This window comes from Cyprinodon tularosa, unplaced genomic scaffold (genome assembly GCF_016077235.1).
Source record: "Cyprinodon tularosa strain WSP-4 unplaced genomic scaffold, ASM1607723v1 ctg12, whole genome shotgun sequence".
NCBI lineage: Eukaryota > Metazoa > Chordata > Actinopteri > Cyprinodontiformes > Cyprinodontidae > Cyprinodon > Cyprinodon tularosa.
Window position 1 is genome coordinate 2,789,783 of NW_024038003.1, and position 24,217 is coordinate 2,813,999.

Consider the following 24,217-nt stretch of genomic DNA (forward strand, 5'->3'; position numbering starts at 1 on the left):
GTATGTGCAGTTAAACTAGGGCTGAGGTATGAGCAACAACTCCTGTGTTTTTAACTTTACAAGAAAAGCTTTTGCAACTATATAGCAGTTTTAGCTTTGACAAATATATCTGTTGGGACATTGTTTTAATAAGCTTCTATCACACATTTATTTCCACCTAGAAAGAGCCTTATTAGGAGGTAAGACGGCCGTGCAGCTGATCTGACCTTCTCCAGCATATCACAGAGATTCTCAAAGAAGTTATGGTTGGGAGTGTGTGGTGGCTAATCCATGTTTGAAAATTATATGTCATGCTCTTGAGCAATTTGAGCATGAGGGTCCCTGATGTTGACCCTTTGACTGACCCAGTCATCCAGTATATCCAAGTAGTTAACAGACCTCTTTATTTGGGCTCATACTGCTGCAGAACCTCAGCCTGAAAGGAGGCATATTTAAAGTTCACTCGAACGGGAAATCTTTTTTTGAAGACATATAACAAATATTGTACTTCCTAAATGTTGTTAAGATGGCTGTTCGGGTGAGAGTGGCAAAAAAAACACAACTGCTATCTGAACCCATGCACCTATATCGGTCCACATGCCAAGGGTTTTTATCCTGGCATTGGAACCCTTGGCTAGTCTGATTCGGATAGAAAAAGATATTAAACGAATTAGTGTCGCCAAACATGAATTTAAATTGAACCAATTTGCTAATGATATTTTACTAACCATAACAAATTTAGAAAAATTTATCCCAAAACTATTTCAATTAATTTAATTAATTGAAGCCTTTAGCTATATATCAGGATACAAGTTTTCCAATCAAACCTTGGAACTGCAGTTTTTCAGTGGAAACCTGAAGGTATGACATACCTTGGAATTAAAATTAAGTTTCCTGTAGAAACTATGGTGGACTTGAATATAAATGATGTTACTAAAACAATAAGAGAAGACCTTAAACGATGGACAATTTTACCCCTTTCACTATGGGGCAGAGCTTTAAACACATATCTCTTACCAAAAGTGACCTGCATAATCTCATCAATTCCTCTTAAATTTTCTACAAAATAGTTGAAAGATATAAATTATTCACAGATTTTCTGTGGAGAAATAAGAAACATAGAATCAGTTATCAAAAATTTATTCAAAGCCGTATTAAAGGTGGTATTGGCTTGCTACATGTTTATTTCGGTGTTTATTGCATTTAATTCAATATATCCTTTAAAATGGGCATAAAGAAACTTTAGAGAAACTGGCAGTTGGGAATGGCGCGAAGAAAAAACGGTAACAGAATATAACTGAGATTTTTCTCTTGCAACCCTTTGATACAGCCCTAAGGCAATTAATGATATTAATAATCCACTAATAAAATTTTCTGGAGATATCATCAAAATGCAGGATAAATACTTTTATTTCAATGGATAACCCTTACCTTCCTGTCCCCTATGGTCTAACCTGCTTTTTATGGCAGGTAAAAAAATCTTAAAGAACAAAGTGTGGAAACAAAACAATATTCAGAATACATCACAATTAATTATAAATGGAAATAGAATTTCCTTTAGAGATTTCAAAAAAATAGTGTAGCCTCAATGACACAGAATTTTAAAATTACTTACAGATTAAATCCATTCTGAAATCTTCACTATCTCAAGAAAACAACCTGGGGGACAAAAAGGACCTTGAGGATAAATTAAAACATGCTGCTACTGACACACGCACTGTGTCAAAAAATATACCAACTATTGTGTAATACTAAAGCAGACCATAAATATGTAAAAAAAAAAAAACAATGGATAAAAGACATTAGTGTGCCCATTTCTGACTCACAGTGGAATGCATCACTGCAAAAAACCACAAAAATGTCCAAATGTGTTAAGTATAAAATCATACAGCTCAAAATAACAAATTGAGCATATATTACAGCTTATATTCTAAAAAAAAGGACAAAGAAAAGTGTAAATTATGCTGGCATGGCTGTGGGTCAGAAGGCACACTGCTGCATATGCTTTGGAATTGCCCTCCTGTCCAGACATTCTGGAGGAATATAACTGACACATTGTCTCATATGCTAGATGTGGAAATATCACCATATATATATATATATATATATATATATATATATATATATATATATATATATATATATATATATATATATATATATATATATATATATATATATATATATATATATCTGCGGTGGACTGGCGACCTGTCCAGGGTGTACCCCGCCTCTCGCCCATTAACCGCCGGAGATAGGCACCAGCACCCTCGCGACCCCACTTGGGATAAGCGTTTCAGATAATGGATTGATGGATGGAGATATACATATATATGTGTGTGTGTGTGTGTGTCTTTGTAACTATATGTCTGTATATGTGTAAACAAATGAATATTTATAAAAAATAAAATAAAATACACAAATGAGACATAAAAATGCTTCAAATATAAAGATTTTATTCCATTTCATGGAACAACTAGGAAAGGAAATAAAGGCAACACGGCAAAACCTTAAAAAAATAAAATTACCTTAAAGGTGTTTTTCTGTTTCTGCAGCTTATTATATGCATGCAAAAGACACTGGAGCGACGCCTCTGAAGTATCGATTTAGTCTAAATGTGCTCTTTGCATTTCCACATTGTGCAAACCTGCTCTCCATTAAGCCCCAGTGGAAATAAAGGAATCCTCCAGCAGAAGGTCTGATGGATGGGAGTTTAATTTGGTTTATCAGTCGTCCAGACTCTTTATCGGCCGATGTGCTTGTTTGATAAGCGGTCTCAGCGCTGTGCCCTCGTTTCTCTTCTCGCTGTCCTCTGTGTAGAGGTTGTTCTGGTGAATATACTCTATCACAGGGTCTGGGATGAGGTATTTTACACTCAGACCCCGTCTAAGTGCCCGACGGACCTCTGTGGCACTTGTCTCGTTCCTCACCCACTCCCTCACAAGGAAAATGTTTTGTCTGTGGCGGAAGAGGGTATCTGACTCATGTACGGCTCGTTCGGGCTGCAGACTCCCTCGACTAACGCAGACGAGGCCAAAATGCTTGACTAACTCCTCCAAGTGGTCCTCCAGCCACAGGCCCGGGATCTTGAAGGTGTGGAGGAAATCAGCTCCACACAACAGCTTCAGCTGGGGGGCTGGACCTGAGAGGAGAGGCAAACAATCAAATACATCACAGCTTGAAACAAACTGAACATTGTGAGTAGTAAGATGCTTCTAGCTAATTGGTGCTGAATCTGGTTCATTATACAGAATCATGGATCAGAATGTGCCACAGGAATGCTTTTATAAAGGGGCTCCTAATGCATCATCCCTTTTAATAATTCCCTTTACTACTCAGTAGAGAAGTGGATTTCTATTCTATTCAAATGCATTGTAAATTCACTTTTGTGTCCATTCAAATAGTAGAGGTGGCAAATTCTCAAATGTATATTACTTAAAAATATAAAGACGTATGCATCGCAGAAATTCATTAAAACATCTAAACATTTTCTAAATTATGCTGCACATCATAATCTGTATTGTTCACTTGTATTACCTTACTTGAGTTACTGTATGGAAATATGGGGCAACACCTATAAAACCATCTAAATGGTTCATAAGGCAGGATGAAATGACCATACTAATGTACAATTTCTAGAGTCCTGCCTCCTCAAACTCCCAGATCTGGTAGAATTTCAAATAGCTCAGTTTATGTATAAAGCTAGAAATAAACAACTACCAGGAAATATTCAAAATCTGTTCACAGATAGAGTGGTAGGCTCTGACTACAGAGAGAACCTTAACTTTAGACCCTTGAGGGCTTGAACCACCATGAAAAGAATGTGCATTTCAGTCAGTGGTGTGAAGGTCTGGAATAAACTCCAAAAAGAGCTGAAGCAATGTCAAAGCATGAGTCTGTTTAACAGAAAGGCTCAAACGGATGATTTTCAACATGTACTGTGATGAGGAGGGGAGCTGAATTGTATCGTAACTGAGTACTCTGTGTGTTTAAAATAGAATAGAGGAATAGAATCCCTTCATTGTCCCACAATGGGGAAATTCTGCTGTTACAGCAGCAAAAAGATTATAGCAAAAGTGGTCACACAAATGTGGACTTTAGAAAAGTGTATAAAAATCATAAAAGTGAAGAGTTAAAAAACCCCCTCAAAAAATAAAATACTGTACTATAAAGTGTTTTCACAGTATAAATACTGTGTGTGAGTGTGTGTGTGTGTATGCTGTGTGTCTGCATGTGGGGTGCTTGGCCTTCTCTGTTCCAGGTTTTCTGTTGCTGCATGCTGACACTGCAGCTGTTGAAGCTTCAATCACTGGTCCTCGCTCTGGGATTTATGATCGCAGGGGTTCGGGGGACGCTTTTGTTCTTGCATTTACAACAATGTGTCTAGATGTAAATATCTATATAACTATGTATATTTTGTGTGAATTTTGGATCAAAAACAGAGAAATAAAACAGTATGAAACGGCTATGTAAAATAAGTTTTAGTTCTTTGTACCCCTTTCAAACAATTTCACATGATTTAAGAATCATTAATCAATGTCAGATCTTAGCCTATATATACTGGCAAGTTTATTTAGTGGAAACTTTTGTCTACATTGGAAAAAAATGAAATCTAGATAAGTCTTTTTTTTTCTTAAAATATGTGCATTTGTTCTTGGATTGAGGAGGTAAAAGAGACATTTTGCCAATGAAACAAGACAATTTACGTTTGAAATAAGAAAACACAATTGCATTGACTTAATTCAAGTGCATATGATCTAAAAATACTCACTCCATTGGCAAACTATCTCATTTACCTACTCAAATTAAGGGTAGATACACTTAATTTAAGTGAAATTTTTACTCATTTCTAGATAATTTTTCCAGTGTATTCTATTAGCTTCTATTGATGTTCAAATGAATTAAATCTATTTGAAATGAAAATGCAATTTTATTTGTGTGGTACATGGTTGTTTTTTTGTTTGAAATATTTTCTGAAACGTATTTATTATTTGTTAATTGTCTGAAATAGTTGCAAATTGTAAAAATGCTGAAACCTTCTGATGATCGACACCCCAATTTAATTATTCTTAGTTAAGACTACCAGTCTAACTTTACTTTCTTTTAATTATTGATCATTTTAATACTCATTTTATTGTCAGTAATTATTGGTGTTCATTAAATATTTAATTACCTTGATGCCAAAGCAATGTACCTTTGGTGTTATATTTCCTCTTCTTAGTTTTATTTATAGCACTTTAAATGTCTTTCTTATGTGATAGGCCTATATAAATAAACTAAACTTGCCTACTTTGTAATATTATATACATGTTTGAGTACTTGTTAACGTCTTTGAATACATCCATATGATAACCGCACTCCTTTCCAGAGCTTTTAGAGTTGGACAGCAGTGAACTTGATCCCAGAGATCAAGTTCAAGTTACAGAGCAAACGCTCTCTTTGACAATAACTGCAGCTCTGCTTTATTCACACTGAAGACGAGCGTCTGTTGGATTAAACGTTTTTGGACTTTTTAGAATGTGACCCAATCAAATGTGAGAAACTTTTTTAATTTGTGGGACAAATGCACAGAAAAGCACAAATCAGCACATCTGCTCACCCTATCTGGCCCACAGTACTCTATATAAATGTTTTTCTCTAATTTGAATTCCTTGCAATGACAGGCTTTTCAGAAACTCTTTATAGTTCATCCCTAATCTTAAATAAAACCGTCCAAAGTGTTGGATGTTCCTGTAACTGTTTGAGAAGGTGTGCTGTGTAGCTGTGCAGATTATTCTTTAATATTTTTTATGCATGCTATACCTCTTATTTTCCCCACCTCAGTTCTTGGGCCTTATATAAAGAAATCCATAAGTCATAAAAAATAAGTGTCATGTTCCCAGTGAGTCTTACTTGAGGAATCATTGTGTTTTCCTGTACTCTGCTTGTATTCTTCCAGAATCTGTCCATAATGATACCTGAAGAAAAAAAAAAGTAAAAAATAAATTACAAAGGTTAAATATATCTTCATACATTCCAGTTTTTACTCAAACTAAACAACATTAAAGGAAATCAAATACCATTGTCCAACAGGAATTTATAAAGATGACTGAAAAACCACTTTTAAAAAGAGTTGTTCCTGAATGCTTGACTGTGTTTGCCAGTGAGAGACCAGCAGCTGGTGGCAGAGGGAAGGATTGATGAAAAATGGGAAACAGTGACAAGAGCAATGACGTAAACAGCCAGAAGGATGATGACAAAATGGGAAAAACAAGGACATTCTATTTCAGATAAAGTCAGAGGTATAAGGTGCTATGTGACCTATTTTTTTCGAACTTAAATAGTTCAGATAAAAAAAATCTGACAAAGATAATCCTAGCAAAAAGAAGATTAAGTTGAAAATTACTAGTCTGAACCAACCTATTCAAATGTGAAAATTTAATGGCCGCCTAAACCTAACTGGTTTCTGTCACCGTTGGCAGCCACATCTCCCATCCTGCATTTTAAAAATGAGTCTGTGATGTCATTGTGAATGAACACAGTCTACATGAGGGTTTTTAAGGAATCTTTCCTCCAGTATGAGTCACTGAGGACCTTTTGGAGTAACTCTGATAGCATGTCTTGTCCTTGAGGTTTTCCACTGTTTCTCCATTTATGGATGATGGTTCTCAGTGCAGTTCACTGCACAGCGTAGTCCCACAGCTTTAGAAATTCCATTGCCAACCTTTCCTGACATTGTCAGTAGCTTTAAATATTATATCTTCCTTCAATTATTTAGATCAGGGCAAAATATGATGCTTATTTTTTGATATTTTAGCCTTCTTCATGTTGTTAGCAAGGTTCTGCTCAACTGATTTCTTAATTCTACCAATTGGGCAGATATCAGGTCTGGGTCTGGTTAATGAACTGTAACTCAGCTGCCACCCAAATGAGGTTAAGCACATGTTTGGATATTCATTTTGGTATGTGTCAGCAAAGTTTGTCCATTACATGCTTTGCTTAGGTAAGGCATGTGTCCCTGTGCACATTTAAAAATAACACTGGCTGACCAAAATGCTGTACAAGCTATAAATATACAATGAATTAAATAGGCTGTGACCTTGCATCCCCCATAAAATTATGTTTTATTCTACTGCCTTTTATTTAGACAATAGATCTACAATTTAGGATCAGTAAAAGTAGTAAAAATCTAATCATTGTGCCGTCTAGGGTGAAAGCAGCTCCTTATAAAACCTCTTACTATTGCTTTGCAACTATAATCGCTGCTTCCAGGTGAAAATGGCATTGAAAGTCTAATGCTTACATCAAACTGAGAAAATATTTACAAATGAATGATACTTCAGTATAAAAAAAAATTATGTTCTGTATAAAAATGGTCTCATACAGAAGCAGGTGACACGAAGAGGGCCTTACAAAAGCCATGCTGCAGTTGTACAATGTAACACATTTTCTCAGGGACGTATGTGATCGGTCATTACCAGGTAGCACATTGCTGTGAGGTGTAAAGAAACTGTTAGAGGTGTGCATGCATTTGCCTTTAACACCTCTACTGCAACTCTTTCTCAGTATGCCTTCATCCTCGTTTTAGATCTCAAAAACTTGACTATTTTTCTATTCTTCTTTGGAAGATAGCTTAAGCTCAGACAGATGGAATGTGGAATTTCCTGCAAACATCAGTGTCTCATGTCTTGCCATGGATTTTTCCCATGGATTTAGGTCTGGATTTTGACTTGATCATTCTAACACAACTGTCTGCTTTAACCTAAACCGTTCCTTTGCTCTGGCTCATCGGGCCTCTGGATGGTCAACCTCCCATACAGCCTCTAGTCTTGTTGTTGCCTACAACAGGTTGTCCTCAAAGTCTGTGTTTAACACCTATTAACCTTTTAATCTTTACATAAAATTCCATTTAAATATAATGCAGTCTGTGTTTGCAACAAAACAAAATCTGAAAAAGTGCTCCCGTATGAAGTGTACAAATGGAGCTGCTGCTGCCATGAACTCATTAAATTCAGTACTGTTAACAAGTGCTTATGTATATTTTGTGTATCTACTCTTTCCTTTCTGTCCCCACGAGGGTCCCAGCTCATAAAGCGCTTCGTTTCACAAAAAATATAGTTTTCATTAGAAGGATAACTTTTAACTAGTTTCCATTTAATATTCTTTAAACATCATCAGTACTTTTGCACGACTCTGTATTCACAAAGTAATTACACCATTAAGTAGAGACATATGTTGTTCAGCATCTTCTGTTTCATTTTTCACCTTTCCTTAATGGGCTTTCTTGAAAGAACCTGCAGCTTGTTGCTTTTGGCTCCAGTCTCTGAGTTAGCTTTTCTCTGATGCTCATCATTTTCCGTTGTCCTCAGCGACCCTCATCATGTCCCCAGTGATAAATGTGTTCTGGTCCTCATTTACTTACTTATTCACTCACCTCATTATCCCCAGCAGTACTTAAGCTCCTCTCGTTCAGCCAGACAAACGCTGCGGTTAACTTTAGTGTTTTATTTACTCTTTCACTTGATGCACACCCTCCTTTGGTTTTTAACCCAAACCAGTTTGGTGCATTCATTTATTTCTTCAGCTATATTATTTAAAATGTTTTCTTTTTTTTTTTTTTTTAAATGTAATTACTCCTTACTGCAATGCTTCTAACTTTTTGTATATCTATCAACATTGAAATACTACACCCTCCCAAGATAGTATAAACTTTAGCCTTAAAGCTCATCCAATTATTAATGACTGCAGCGCATGTTTAAATCACAGCAGACAAAGTCTTTTTTACTCCTTAGCCTGGAAATGCAGTTTCTCAAACATGGAAATTTTAAACCTTACATTAAATGTGTTTTATACCTCATAGTGACCACTGTCTCCATCCAGTCTGGCTGCTGGCTCTCCCATTCATCAACCGTGACCCAGTTAGAGCTCTGAAGAGCCAGTTTTGCCATAGAAATGCGATGCTTTGCAGAGACCAGACCTTGCTTTCCATACCCGTCACTCACTGGAGACACAATGCCCCCCACCACCTTGTACTGGCCTGAGGAGAGAGGTTATTAAAGCCGTTTTTCCAGGTCATGACAGTCAAAAAAAAAAGGAACATTATTCAGAAGATAAAGCACCCTCATAGAGATTAGGAGGTTGTATCTTGAATGTTTCATCAGATGTGACATTTAAATATGGCTTCTTTGACTGCTTTTATTATAACTCGGTGATATAAGGGTTTGGCCATTACTTAATCTATCTACACAGTAATAATTTATAGCTTAGACTACGCAACATTACTTAAGGTTCTGAAAAAAAGATTTAAGCAGTGATTTGGGTTAAACCAAATCAAGATTAAGATGGACTACTTTGCAACTGTTGCAGGGGAAAAACAGAAAAAAGTGGATCACTTGCATGGACTTCAAGGTATATTAGCTTTCCTAAATGTCAAAGCCAAGAAAGTAGAAGCATTTATGTTCATCTCAGCAATGCACCATGCGGGGATAGCATGAGTGGCTTAAATTTGAACTTGGTATTTTGTGGTGCTATCATGATAACTTTGCAGTCTTTATGTGGTAACTATGACTACATGACACAGCAATCAAAGCCTCAATCACAACTCTTTAAAAGAACATGCCCACATAAGTTTCATAAGGATTTTACAGATTGGACGATAACATCGACCAGCTGATATTTGGGGCGAGTGTTAGCATTTTTTTTCTTGTATTGGCATCATTTAATATGCCTTCCCTGATTTATTACTGCATTACATTTGTTTAAATTGTTTAAATTGTGGGGAAAATTGGTTATCATTGTATCACTTTTTCATGTAAATAAAAATGATTGGTATCAGTGCTTCCCTTAAAGAGCCTGTATTGATAGATGTGTCAAGGTGTGAGGTTTTTATCATCAACCTGGACAGAGAGACTTATTTTAATAAGACGCTTTTTTTAATTTTACAGATAATCCATGTCATGATCTTGGCACTGATGCTGGTCTGATTCCTCACAAGACACACCTGCTCAGCTCTGCGCCTTTCTCGTTACCACTCATGTGACCCACCTAAGCTTATCGGTATAAAACCAGCCTTCAGACCAGACATCGGTGCCAGATTATTTCGAGCCACCGGTGATACCTATTCCAGTATTCTGATTCCTGACTTCCTGCCAGTTTGCCTGACCCGTCTTGTCTCTCAATTATCTGAGCCTGCCTTAAACCTGTCTGAGCTGAAAGCCTGTGTGTTATCAGACCAAGAACTCTGCCCTGACGCTCCCTTAGATAACCCTTTGGATTCTCTCTGGAAATTGGATCACCTGGCTTGCACCTGGTCCAAGTTCTGATCTGTCATTATGACCAGTAACCTTACCAAGCCAATTGATCATCTGCCAGTCTCTGTCCTCCTGTGTGTGACCTTAGCCTGTCCTACGGCTCCGTTTCAAGCTTCAGTCATCCTGCCTTTCATCCTCTGCTCTGAGGTCTGTCCTGATCACTGCCTGTTTCCAGCTCTTTAAAGCACGATACTGCACCTGGCTTGAATTTCAGATTCTTTGCCTGCTCTGGCATAAGATGGAGGGATGATGGATGTGGTCAGGGTTGATGGGAGGATAGATGAAGCTGAATAGGCGGTGACAGTGAAGGAATATTGGTTGTAGACGGCAAATAACCTGAAGTTGAAGGAGGTTCTCCCTCAAGATGGATATTTATCCAAAACAATCAGAGTTATTTGGATGGTTTGGATCAGGGGTGTGAAGCTTATTAGCAGGACTAAGCCTTAAACAGGATCTATATCACGGGATAAAAAGAGTTAATCTTTATTCATAAAAGTAAAATGCCATGTTTTCAGCAGTCATATGAAGTTCATCTACCAGTTATTTCCCAGTAAAAGCAGATGACATAATAAATTATTCAGCAAGAGACAACATATGTACTCAAATTAAAAACTGTTCTCATCACGGAGAGCTGCTGCTTGTACACAACCACCCATGCAAAGCACTTGAGCAGAGAGGAGTTCTGGATATTGATGGGACATTGTCTCGGTAATTCAGGGGGAAAACTGTGTAATCAGAATCAGACAGATCAGTCAGAATCAGACATACTTTAATAATCCCAGAGGAAATTAAGACCATGATCTACCTTCACTGTCCTGTTAGACTGAAGATCTATAAACCCTGCACAATTTATCAGCTGTTCTCTATGTCCAAAGTCAAAGATCAGTTGTTATTTTAATTATTTTTTGCAAATCAAAGACAGCAATCTTACATGTGTAGTTGTGCAGTTTGCTAAGTTAACTAAAAAAACTGGAACTTAGGAACACAGCGGAACACAGAGGAGCTGACTGGGTTTGTCAAGTCCTTGCACCTCGTAAACGCTGCATCTAAGTAATTGAAATGAAAATGTATGGAAAGAATTGAGAACTGATGTTGCCTGGTGCTCTGAAATCAGAGATTGAGCTGTTTTGCAAAGAGAAGTGGGTAAAAAACTGTCAGGCTTTATATATCTACCAACCTGGAAGATCTTTAACAGCAGAGGACTATGGTATTTAATGGGTGGGGGTGGTGCAGCTCAAGATGTTATGATATTATTTCTAAATTATTTTAGAAACAATGTTCCTGATTGAGTTAATAGTCAATTAGGCCGTCTGTATCAATAAAGCACTTATTATTGACAAGAACAGTGACATTAGCCAAAGGAAAAAAAAAAAGGACGAAACTGGGGTGTTTGTTCAGTTCTCTTGAAGCAGTCATACACCAGCTGTATTTACTGAGATTAAATTACACACCAATAGACTCTATTAACTAATTAGGAGACTGCTAAGTGCAAGGGGTAAGGACTTATATATGGTACCTTGTTTTTTCTTTCTAAAACCTTTTAACCTTTTTTTCATTTCCCCTTGAGTTAACAACATTGCACTACTTTCTGGTGGGTTTTCATTAAAGCTCCATAAAATGACTCTGTATTTATGTATATATATATATAAATACTCAATAAGGCATTGTGTAGAGAGATCATTCTCTTAACTTGTGATTCTATATAAACTTACAATGTTGCCTGTGTGTAAAGACATAACCTTCATCAAACAACCAATAAATCTGTTTTTATTATTCTTATTTACCAACATATTCATTTATTATTTTTTTCTACTTGTTCCAAACTCTTGTAGAAACAATTTTTACCTGACCTCTTCAGTTTAGATAGCAGGCACTTTAAAAAAAAGGGGTTTTTGTTCTTTAGTTTGAAAAGTTCTGTTGAGCTACACATATTGAGCTGCATAAATCACATTAAAGTCGTTTGATTGACGTCAGCTTAATGATATAACTCATTTGATGCTAAGGGGATATCTTTTAAGCCAAAGAAAAACACATTTAGCAGAAATCGCATCTGTCACAGTTGCTCTGACCTGTGCTTTGCATGTGGTCCCTGGCCAGCTCAAACAGCCTCATGTGCTGATTGGTGATTGGATTAAAAGAGCCACAGGCTAACAGAACCAGTGGGACACGGCGGGAGGCCATAGTGGCTGATTCTCTCACACTGCAAGCCTCAAAGTAACCTGAGGGGAAGACAGAAGAAGGTATTTTTTGTATCTGTTCAACGCTTCAAGTACTTGGAAAATATTCCAACAGCATATATCATCATACACTATATGTCAGTGTGAAGGTGTTCTTTAAGTTCCTGTGAGCTTTGGAATACTACACTTAATGACCTCAGCATTAATTTGTTGCTCTTTGGATTTATTTCAAGTACAGTTTCAGATATGTATGGACATAACTAGAACAATTGGATCATTTTCTGCTCTTAAAAATAGAGGGCTACTTTCATAAAAACTAAAACTCAAACAGCATCTTTCTGTTTATAAAAGTGGTTTAAGTAAAAATGAATAGATTCAAAACATTCCAAACATCCAACCTTTAGAGGTAAAATGCTGTGCTTAAGTTTTAATTTTTTTTTTTTAACATACACTTAAATATTAAAATCATCCAAGACATTTTAAAATCAGATGAAATTATCATGAGAATCCAGAATACTTTTCAACTGATTAACTGAATCATTACTAAAAAAACTACAAACCAACCTGGCTCTATGTACAGAAGCAAAAAAAACATAATCTCAATAGAATAGAATAGAATAGAATAGAAAATCCCTTTAATGTCTCACAATGGGGAAACAGTGGTACAGCAGCAGCAAAAGGTTATAGCAAAAGTGGTCACACAAATGTGTACCTTAAAAAGTGTTTAAAAAAGTGTATAAAAAATAACAGAATAGGTGAGAGTTAAGAAAATACTAATATAAATACTGTGCATCTGAAGAATAAATAATATAAAGCTGTGGACACTTTTACAGTAATGGATATGTGGAAAAAAATAGCAGCAGATATGTGCAACAATGACAGCAGCTTGTTATTTAACTGACTAAGACAGAAACTATGCAAAAATCCAGTGTATTCTCATTATTAGGAAAAATCAGCCTGAATATAACCTGTCTGGCAAAATAAAGAAGGATAAAAAAACTGACAAAGCAACACACTTGGGCTTCGATCTAAAGAAATTTAAAGACAAGATAAGTAATAAATAGGGTTGGGTATTTTCGCCAAAGTCTTAAATCGATTGGATTTTGATTAATACAGTTCTAAATCGATTGATTTCGATTCGATCTGTTTTTACAATAATGAAAGTGGTTCAACTCATGTATTTTAATTTTCCTGTCACATTAAACACAAAGTGCAAACTTGTGAATCAGACAGTTGAAACTTGAGAACAAAACTGCCTCATAAGTGCAAAATTGTTTGTGAAAACTGAAAAAGTGAAGCTTCACTCGAGCAAGCGGACATGACACAGTGGGGACACAGCAGACATGCATGAGCTGCATTATCTTCACTGCACAAACCATACTTGCAGCGTTGCCTGTAACAACTACAGGGTGTTTGCTGGTCAGCCCCCATGTCTTCAGTCAACCTATTGGCTATTTGCAGCTGTCTGACTTGAAGTAATCTTGAGTGCATCTTTTCTGCTCATTTGAATGTGAACGTCACACGCGTCACTATAAAACTAATCGATCCCATTCCCTAGACATCGATTTTGCAAAAATGTAGATTCAAAATCGATTAAATCGATTTTTTTTACCCATCCCTAGTAATTAAGTGATTGACATCTGTGATTCAGAAAACTCTCAAAGTATATTTTTAGGTTATAAGTCTTTTATATTAATATGAGGGCAGGTAAACCACAAATGGAGAAAACATGGAAGAGTGTTGAACGTTTTCAGGAGTATCCAGCTAATCAGAATCACTCTAAGAGTGGGACAGTGGTGTTACTATAATGGACTGGGGCTGCATTGCTAATTTAGGATCTGGACAACATTCTGCAATGGATGGAACAAAGAAAATGTGCTCTGTACCTAAATATCCTGAAGGAGACTCTCCAACGCAACCATCACATTGACCTAATGGGCTCTTGGGATGTTGAGTACAACAGGGATTTCAAGCATACCAGCATGTTTACCTATATATGGAAAAAAGATAGAGTTTTCTTTAGTTGCCTAGTAAAACTCCAGAAATAACTCAGATTTATATAGAGTGGTGTTTAGTCTTTATACTTGAAATCACTCATTTGTAGGTGAATTAAATCTGCAAAGAAGCACAGATTTATTGGCAGTGTTGTTAAAGACCCATTGACCTCCATTTAAACAATATCTCCTGTTTGAGGAAAACCAATTTGTATTTTAAAAGTAAATTATGAAAATCAAATTGTACAACAGATGCCACATGGTCAAGCTGAACCCAGAGACCACTAAGAGTTTGTTGAAATATCTACAGTACGGAAATTAGATGGACAAAATGCAGTTCAAGAAGCGTAAATAACAAGCTGATCACTAATTACTATGAAACTGACTACATTTAAAGGTGTAGTGGAGGATTTTTTGTGAGCTTTTGAAAAGACTGGGCCTCTCCACTTTAAAAAAAAATTGTAGAGGTGTGAGATCATACACTAGCCCTTTTATCCTGGTGCATGCTCTGTTTAAAAGTTGCTGTTTGCATCACTCATACAAGCTTACTTTCCAAAAGAAGATTTGCAATTTTTCTACTATGTCAGACTCACCGCCGGTAAGTGAAAATGGGGATGAGCACTTAGGACGGCCTTACGTAAACATATCCCCAGAATGATTGACAATTAGGAGGACCACTTATTAAGATGATCCACTCGGAAAAGAACATCCTCCACTATACCTTTATTATTATGGACATCACATTACAGTCATTCAAGTACTTTAAAGCACAGGTGTATCTCATTAAACTGGAATACCATTAACAACCACATAATTTGAGTTATTCCTTAAACAAACAAACAAACAAACAACAACTTGTGACCGATATAGATTTATCACACAAATATTAGCATGTTTCAAGCATTTATTTTCTGTAAATTTTGAGCTTGTGTTTTTACCCCACATAAGTTACTCTGAATATGAATATTTCATAACATAAATAAAAATGTTTACTAAATAAAAATTGTAGGCATGTGCTCTAGAGTATATGCACTTATTATTTGGACTATTCTCCTTGTGCATAAATTGCTGCCTTAGTGCAATAAGTTGCAGAGGCGTAGCCAGAACCTTTTTATAAGGGTGGCCAGGCAATAGCCAGTGTACACTGAGGGGTGACTGAAAGTGGATCGACAACAGAACCTTAGGGTCAATCTTTACTGAGCCAAACGGAAAATTGACAACCACAACATCCATATTTTCCAAATAAAGACTAACTATACTTTCCTCCAACCTTTGCTAACAAATAGACACATATTTAAACATCCTTGCTACCTAGTTATAAGTTATAGTGGATAAAGTTCTTTGAGGTTTGAGTTCTGGGGCGAACATCTTTTCCATTGTCATTAGTTACCTACTTTTATCAATAATCATTCTGCATAAAACTGATATTTACAAGTACTAATATCTACATAATTTTTTTATTTACTAAGTTTTTATTAAAATAGTTATTTATCTATGATTAACTGAAGACTCCTAGATGACTTGCATTTTCTCTTTACCCCATATAACAAAATCTAGTTCTGAAAAGAGCAGGAATTGTGTACTTATCATCTTTAATGTTAGTATATAGGTGTGCATAATTAACCACAGTGTTTTTTATAAGGGTGGTAAGACAATAACGTAGGTACACTGAACGGTGGCTGAAATTGGATAGGTGCATGAAGCTCAGGGTCAATCTACACTGTTCCAACGGGAAAATTAACAAGCACAACATCCATATTTTCTAAATAAAGACAAACAATACTTTCCTACAACCATTGCTGACAAACAGATGCATATATTTAAACATCTGTGCTTTCTAGATAAAAGGTATAGAGAATACAATTCTTTCAGATTTGAGTTCTGGGGCAAATATTTTCTTTTGTCATTACTTACTATTTACCACAGTTTTATTAAAATAGGTATTTATGATTTCACTGAAGACTCCTAGATGACTTGTATTTTCTCTTTACCCTATATAACACAAAATCCAGTTCTGAAAAGAGCAGGAATTTTGTTCATATCATCTTTAATGTATGTATATTGATCTGCATATTAAACCACAGTGCTTTTGTTGTCAAGTAATTATGTAAAATGCTTGTAAATTAAAATGCTTTTGAATATTCCAATTGAGAGTATTACTGCTGCCACCATCTGAAAAAATGGTAGGGGTGGCCAATGATTGGCTAAGGGTGGATATGCCCCCCCCCCCCCCCCCCCCGGCCCCCCATCTAGCTCCGCCCCTGTGTGTTGCATTTTTAAAATACTTTTTCCTACCACCTAACTTTCCAATGATATTCTTTGATCCATGCAGCTGTCTAAACAGCCAGCATGATTTGCACTTCCAGAAATTATTATTGTGGACTTTCTAAAAAGATTTTCCTCATGATTTCTTAGCACGCAGTATGGTTATAACACAAAATGTATGCATAAAAAAAAAAAAAAAAACATTTTATCACTCCTCTCATATTAAAACTCTACTTGCCTGAGAAACAGAGGCTGGGGTTTTCATTAGCTGTATAAAAGTTAATCAAAAAAATAAATGCTGGTAAAACAATTTTTCTGTGTTACTGATATTGATGATGTGTATTAAATGATGTAAATTATATATTTTTTCAATGATAGTCTATCCTGTAAGAAATACACATTTTTTTTTATACACGACCAGGCAATGAAGTAATTTTAATAATGTTGTAACAAAGGTAAAAGCACTGTGAAACATCGGTTTGACATTGAGCTGTCAGTAAGCATTAATTACCTAAGCTGAACAGATACTACACGACGTGACACTGAGAACATTTAAACACTGTTACAGTAAAACACAGACCGCGTTGTATCACTACAACCCACACATCGTTTCATAGCAAAAGCCTTCATCTGTTTATTACCTTCAACTTTCACATTTGCCCGGCGTGTAACAGTTATTTCATTCCCCCTGCTTCGTGAAGTGAAAAATCAAGGGTTCCGCAGCTTAAAGAAAAGGCGAAAGTGCTACCCCTATGGGGGAAAGTAAAACTAACATTAAATGAAGGAACTGTCCATGGTTTTGAAATGTGATAAAGATATAAACCACCAGATAGCCACTGCAGAACACTTTAGGTAGGTTTTTTTATTATCATACCACATAAACCAAAGTTTTTCCTGTTAAAAAAGGGAATCTCGAAAGTAAAAAACATGTATAAATAAAAAGCACACATTTAAGTATTCTTGTTTATATTGGCCACATATTCCCTTTGTCAAATATTGTATATCATTATTTTAATAATAATATTATTATTATTATTATTATTATTATTATTATTATAATAATAATAATAATATTACTATTATTATTAAAATAATAATAACAATAATAATAATAAAGAAACATAGCAGTAGCATTAGTAATATTGATATCAGTTGTAGTATTGGTAGTAGGAGCAGTAGTATTAATAATAATCTATTTAGTAGTATGTGTGCATTCCAGGCATGTACATGAATTCTCTTCTCTTCTCTTCTCTTCTCTTCTCTTCTCTTCTCTTCTCTTCTCTTCTCTTCTCTTCTCTTCTATTACAGTTTTTGCAAGTTACATGTTTTTGGTGTTTTTAGTATTCTAGTAATTTAGTGGGTTATGACAGATGCTTTCCAGCTGAAAATCTCAGATGCCCATGACATTTACTATATGATACAGTGACCTTTACATCATGCGCTAATGCAGAATCTATATATTCCAGGTAACGTTTCACTCTCTGTTGCTGCAAACTGATTGTTAAATGAAAAAGGAAATATTGTTGAGCTCTAATTGATTATTTGTAAAGTATCAAGCTAAGGATCAGCAGTGGGTGTTTTCAGCAGTCAGAAGTTAACATTGATCAGACTGATAACCTTGTTTAGTTTGTTTTTTCAATGCATAGGTAAAACATTTTTATTATTATTTTGTAGCCACTGTTGCCACTGTGTTTTGGTGTTATAAAATTCAGATGTTTTCCTCTGGGTATTTGTTGCTTTGTTTGTGTTCTGTATCTCTTATCAACCTAACCCACTTGAGGTCTTCGGCTCTCTCTAATCCCCAGACTACACATCTATATTCTGTAAAGGAAGAAACACAGGGGAAGAACTGAAGAACACGGAGTCATTTGAGAAAAAAAACAGTGATTCTGCTGCGGGGTGGAAATTTTAAGACTGGGAAGTTATGTGAGGGGAAGTAAAGCTGTGATGATCAGAGACTCTTATTATGGAGGAAACAGTTGGAAAATATCACATCTTGTTGGTTCTGATGTAACATATTCCAGATAAAAACATCAAAGGGACACAGATTAAGAGACTTCTGTAGGATTTTAATCAAATAGTTGAAATACCAACACCAAATAGACCCAGAAGGCAGCAGTCACAAAAACTCTAAACTAAACATTGATTGTGATACATATAAAAATTCAACAAGCCATTTTCGATCGTTTTGACAGAGTACTACTGTGAAAGCTATATTTGGATTATTCAGGGTCCAAGTTAAAATATATTGTTCATAAATATCTGATGGAATCTAAAAGTTTTAAGTTACATTAGAGCTACTCCATTTCTGATCCACTAAATACAAGTTACCAACTTAACAAAGAGTTTGTTCTTTTTTTACCCCAAATGCTACCTTGGCAAATGTATAGTGGTTATAAGGGTCAAAGTATTGCACATATGTTGTAATTTGAATGACTAATCAAATCACTAAACTCATTCAAAGATATAGACATCCCTCTTATATTGTAGGTTAAAGACCACAATAAAATATTTCCCGGCTTTAATAACACATATCTCATACAGTTAAGCTAAAATAACAGCATGTCAGGGTAAAATATGTAAAATGCATATGTGTACATAGCCTATATTGATAGTAAAAAAAAAAAAAAAAATCAACGTATGCATTAATTTTTGGAGAATTAAACCAAAATTAAATTCAGTTGACCTTTTATGATTTAGACTTAGACAAATTTTGTTGACATTTTGAATACAGAGTATATACAAAAATTAAATTTCATTTATACAGCTTTCAGACAGTGAATGAGCAACAGCTTAGCAGTGAATTGGAACATTTCCATACATAAAGTGCAGGAGTGATCAAATGTAAACAGTGTGGGAGAGACATTGGGCAAAAGGCACTGGGTTCAAAGCAGTGCCAAAAATAAATAAAGATATATGGTGGAAAAAATGCAGTAGAACATTTGAGTTGAGTTCTATTAGGTATGATGTTATCAGTGTGATGCAGAGTCTTGATTTGTGCCTTGATTTAGAGTTTTTTTCAACAGTTGAGCAGTCTGAAGGCAGTGGATGGGTTTAGTGACATCTATTCACTAATATTACCTAGTTACGCATCTATCAGACAGGCAAAGGAGTGGCATTGTAGAAAAGTGTCAGTCCTGAAACAAGTACAAAAACTGACCTTGCTCCTTGTTTCTGGAAAAATTATGCCATGTTGTAAAATTTATAAGTAACAAAAAGTGAGATTTTGTGCCAAAATTAAAAAATCCACATTTGGCATAGACAAAGCACTGTTCATTGCCAAAAGAGGATATTGAAAGCAACATATAGTGTTGGTAGCAACTGGGCGGTAAAATTTCTTTAGATAGAACTAAACTTTTGTCATGGCGGATGTGACTGGTTTCAAATATCAGGCAGGTTTGACCTGAACCTGTCTGAAAGATAAATCACTGTAAATCCACCCCAGGTTCAATTGTCAGAAAAATTTTGGAAGGCTAAACATCACAATAAAAACCGAAATAAAAGATCTAATTGGAAAAGATGTCATGTCAAAATGCGATATATATACCATTCCAGACTGGTGGCTAAATGGTAACATTAAATGAAAGGTGATTCTAGGTATAAGTGTTATTGTGCTTTTTTTTCTTATTATTTATAGTTTCCCTCTGACATATTGTGTGCTGTTAATGTTTAAAACCACAGGATGTGTTAGGGGGTTTGTCATATGAAAGATTTAAATAATGTAATTTAAGAGCTCTATTGTCTCTTAAGTCACGACCTTTAACCAGGTTATTCACCCCTGAGAAAGAAGTTTAAAGATGTAAGTTGTTATAACAGAGCATTTCAGAAGGGTTATGTTAAACAACAATCAAAATGATTTGGTCCATTCCTTAGCTTATTCTTTAGGCCTATTAGTTTTGCTAAAAGTAAGGTCAAGTTAACAAAAAACATCAAAAAAGAGGAAATAGTCATTCTTGAAATTAAAATAGTACCATGTATATGCCTCAACTGTCTCGCTCATGTGGGGCAAAAAAATAAATAAAAAATAATAAGAAAATTCCAATGTATGCTACCTTTTGATGAAACCTGTATTTTTTTGAATTACTCAAATCTCCCCGCACCCAAATGCAGTTTTATTTTGAAAGGTCATATCCGCAAACTTGTTAATTAACGCTCTCTCTACGTCTGCACCCCTCTCTCTCTCTCTCTCTCTCTCCTCCCTTGCGCTTATAGTGACTGGATCCGTCGCGCGACCCGGCCAGCTGAAGAGCCTCGCGCTCCAGAGGAGAGACAGGACTAGAAGAGAGAAGAGCAGGCGAAGACACCTCACTCTCAGCTCCGTAGAAGATGCAGATCCTCAGGGTCCAGGTTGTGCTGCTCTGGCTGCTTTCGGACAGCTCCTGCGCACTTGGTGGGAAAGGTAGGAAGATGGCAACAATATAGACGCACTCATTTGGAGGCTTGACACAAGTTGCAAATTGGAGTGACAGCCTTTAAAATGATTATTTTCTTTCCCATATGAGTATCCATGAAGTCGCTCGTTAAGTTCTGCCAGATATGGAGTAGTTGTGTATGTTGAGGTTTTGTTAGAAGCCAGTTTTTGCCCCACTGTGATCAGACGCTAGATTCAGATTAAGACAGGTTATAGGAATTCTGTCTCTATTTATTGTTGTTGGGGCAAATATTAAGTTGGATCTGTTATCGGGGATAATACAACTTCTTTTATTTTTTAACTAGTAAAATAAAAGAGGCTGTAGGTATGGGAATATTATCTACATATGAGTTAATGTTGTTATTTATTTTCTTCACAATATTCTTTCCATTTCAAGGGCTAACGTTTTCTAATAGCCCTGGATATTTATAGTTATGTATTTATTCTATTCTATGTACTCCTCAGCAAAATAATTTTATTATTTTGTGTTTAAAAATCTGCCTATAGCTATTATTATTTATTTATTATTATTATTCTATTTTTGAATGGCAAATCGATGGAGTTCATAAACATGATGTTATTATTAAGTATTGGTGCATTTCCCTGTTTTCTTTTTTCAATTATTGCATTACGATTTCTATCTATCTATCTATCTATCTATCTATCTATCTATCTATCTATCTATCTATCTATCTATCTATCTATCTATCTATCTATCTATCTATCTATCTATCTATCTATCTATCTATCTATCTATCTATCTATCTATCTATCTATCTATCTATCTATCTATCTATCTATCTATCTATCTATCTATCTATCTATCTCTGGAAAGTATTTCAAGAAAAACTGACTTACTTAGATTTCAGTTTTTTGCAGTGTACTCTTTGCTTGAAATTTAGATGTTTAGTCTTTTACTGAATTCCCTATAAAGGGTTAAAGAGTAGGTTTGATTTATCTATCTATCTATCTATCTATCTATCTATCTATCTATCTATCTATCTATCTATCTATCTATCTATCTATCTATCTATCTATCTATCTATCTATCTATCTATCTATCTATCTATCTATCTATCTATCTATCAGAGGTGTCAAGTAACAAAGTACAAATACTTCATTACTGTACATAAGTACACTTTTTAGGTATCTATACTTTACTCCATTACTTATTTTTCTTCCTACTTCAGACTTTTACTCATTATATTTTCACACAAGTATCGGAACTTTCTATTCCTTACATAAAAAAACAAAAAAAAAACTTTACTTGTTACTCTTAGCTTTAGTTTAATGTGCACCATCCAATGCAGATCATTAGCTCCATCCACATCTAGTGAAAACTAGTGTGATTGGATGAGTCATATAATGCAAACACTCATTGGGTAGCTAAAGGAAATCATCAGAAGCAAGCAGGTGTTCTTCAAACTGCAAACGTGAATTGTCTATTCCATGCTACAAGTTGGATTCAGAAAAAGATGTTGAAATGTCTGAAAGGTCGGACACAGGTGAGGGCGTATCGGGAGACGGAGACCAACAAGTCCTCCCTCATCCTTGGTGCTATCTCTTAGAATTTTCAGAAACAGTCGAAAAATTTAGCCTTCAATTAATATAGTGGCATCTGGCTGGTTTTTTAAAAGGTCTATCTATCTATCTATCTATCTATCTATCTATCTATCTATCTATCTATCTATCTATCTATCTGTCTGTCTGTCTGTCTGTCTGTCTGTCTGTCTGTCTGTCTGTCTGTCTGTCTGTCTGTCTGTCTGTCTGTCTGTCTGTCTGTCTGTCTGTGTTTCTTTCTTTCAAAGAAACACATTATGAAAATTAGGCAAAAAGTGCTAAAGGTGAGACCTATAAGTTTTTGTATATCTAGAATTGTTGTACTTTTATTTATTTATTTAGAAAAACGTTGAGATAAATTAGTTTGCTGGTTTCCCAGGGAACCCTGAGGTATTAGAGTTATTTTTGTCTCCGTTTGAATGTTTCAAAAGTTTCAACTTGACAAAGGCTGGGAGTTCTTATGAAGCATTTTATGTTAGGAAGTACTGTCAAGCTTTACAGGATCAACTGTCATGCTTTTAAACACCTGGCTTAAATGAATTGAAGATTAGCAGGCATCCAGTGGAAATGACCTGCTGCAGAGTTGTATTGGATGTGTTGGAGAAACGTTATATCGAAAACATCAGTGATTTCCAACATCCAGGACTGAAAAATGCAAATAAAGGTCTAATTAAATACATTTTTAACATTATTTTAAGTTAAGTTTAAACTCCTTGATGGACAAATATATAGTTCTTATCAAATTTCCCTTCCCAAGATAATCCCTTCCATGATAATTTCCCTGGCATTAAACTCCAGACTTAATGTTATTTATTGCTGAGGGCCTTCAGGTGCTTTTCAGCTATTTTTCACCTTAAACCTTAAGTTCCTTTTATGTTGATTTGGAGTTGCTGGTTCTAAAGTAATCAGAAAATATTTTCAGAATACGATAACAGAAGTACTCAGACAGTGCTGCCATGTTACATGTGATCATGTCCTCACCCTGTTATATTCTCACATCTTCTACATCATCTGTCTTTCTCCTTCATTTGCACGCACACACACGCACACACAGTGTGACACATACTATGGTGACTGGTGTTGCCAGCGAAGGGAAGCGGCGGTTTACAGTGGTATTAATTGGGTCTCTGGAGGGAGGAGCGTCAGGATGGCTGTCTGCACGAAAGCAAACATTATCATTATTTTTTCTGTTTAAAAAAGTCCTCCGTATGGTCAAGAGCCAGTGGGAAGGCTAACTAGGTTTCCATTAGTTTTGGAGGAGTGTTGTTTTCTTTGGAGACTTCATCGTGTTGTTTGGTTTTCAGAGAGAAATATATTCAAATCACCTCTTGTAATAATGCAATACGTGCATAAATAGTAGTGTCTCTGTAGTGTTGGCTGTAATAGATTCTGGTGTTTATAATTTATGCATCTTGGCATTTCACTAATGATTTTGTCATGTTTATGATAGGAAAAATGCAAAAAAATAAAAGATAGAAGTCTTCCTTGGCGTTAACATGTATTGGGCTCATTTCTATAAACTGCTTATCCTTATAAAAATGG

The 24,217-nt window shown here is 35.5% G+C and overlaps 2 protein-coding genes across 3 annotated transcripts in view; one reads left to right on the forward strand and one right to left on the reverse strand.

The window, feature by feature from the left end:
- Nucleotides 1–2,415: 2,415 nt before the first annotated feature.
- Nucleotides 2,416–14,437, reverse strand: nmnat3 (nicotinamide nucleotide adenylyltransferase 3). The gene is made up of 5 exons (XM_038271260.1): nt 14,332–14,437; nt 12,338–12,487; nt 8,812–8,995; nt 5,872–5,936; nt 2,416–3,121 (listed from the first exon to the last, which is right to left on the reverse strand). Exons 2-5 carry the CDS (start codon nt 12,447–12,449, stop codon nt 2,706–2,708), a joined length of 777 nt encoding a protein of 258 aa, XP_038127188.1. The 5' UTR covers nt 12,450–12,487; nt 14,332–14,437; the 3' UTR covers nt 2,416–2,705.
- A 6,486-nt stretch (nt 14,438–20,923) lies between these two features.
- Nucleotides 20,924–24,217, forward strand: part of clstn2a (calsyntenin 2a) — a 230,744-nt gene continuing 227,450 nt past the window's right edge. For both annotated transcript variants that reach the window (XM_038271283.1, XM_038271291.1), the window contains exon 1: nt 20,924–21,103. In XM_038271283.1, the coding sequence (XP_038127211.1) occupies nt 21,031–21,103 (73 nt within the window). In that variant the 5' untranslated portion in view covers nt 20,924–21,030. The remainder of the gene's footprint in view (nt 21,104–24,217) is intronic.

Excerpts from the sequence above, each read along its gene's own strand:
- nmnat3 (XM_038271260.1), bottom strand. The coding sequence starts at position 12,449 with ATGGCCTCCCGCCGTGTCCCACTGGTTCTGTTAGCCTGTGGCTCTTTT. Across the intron at positions 8,996-12,337 it reads GGACCACATGCAAAGCACAG|GCCAGTACAAGGTGGTGGGG; the intron begins GTCAGAGCAACT and ends CTCTCTCCTCAG. Across the intron at positions 5,937-8,811 it reads GAGACAGTGGTCACTATGAG|GTATCATTATGGACAGATTC; the intron begins GTATAAAACACA and ends TTTTTTCTTCAG.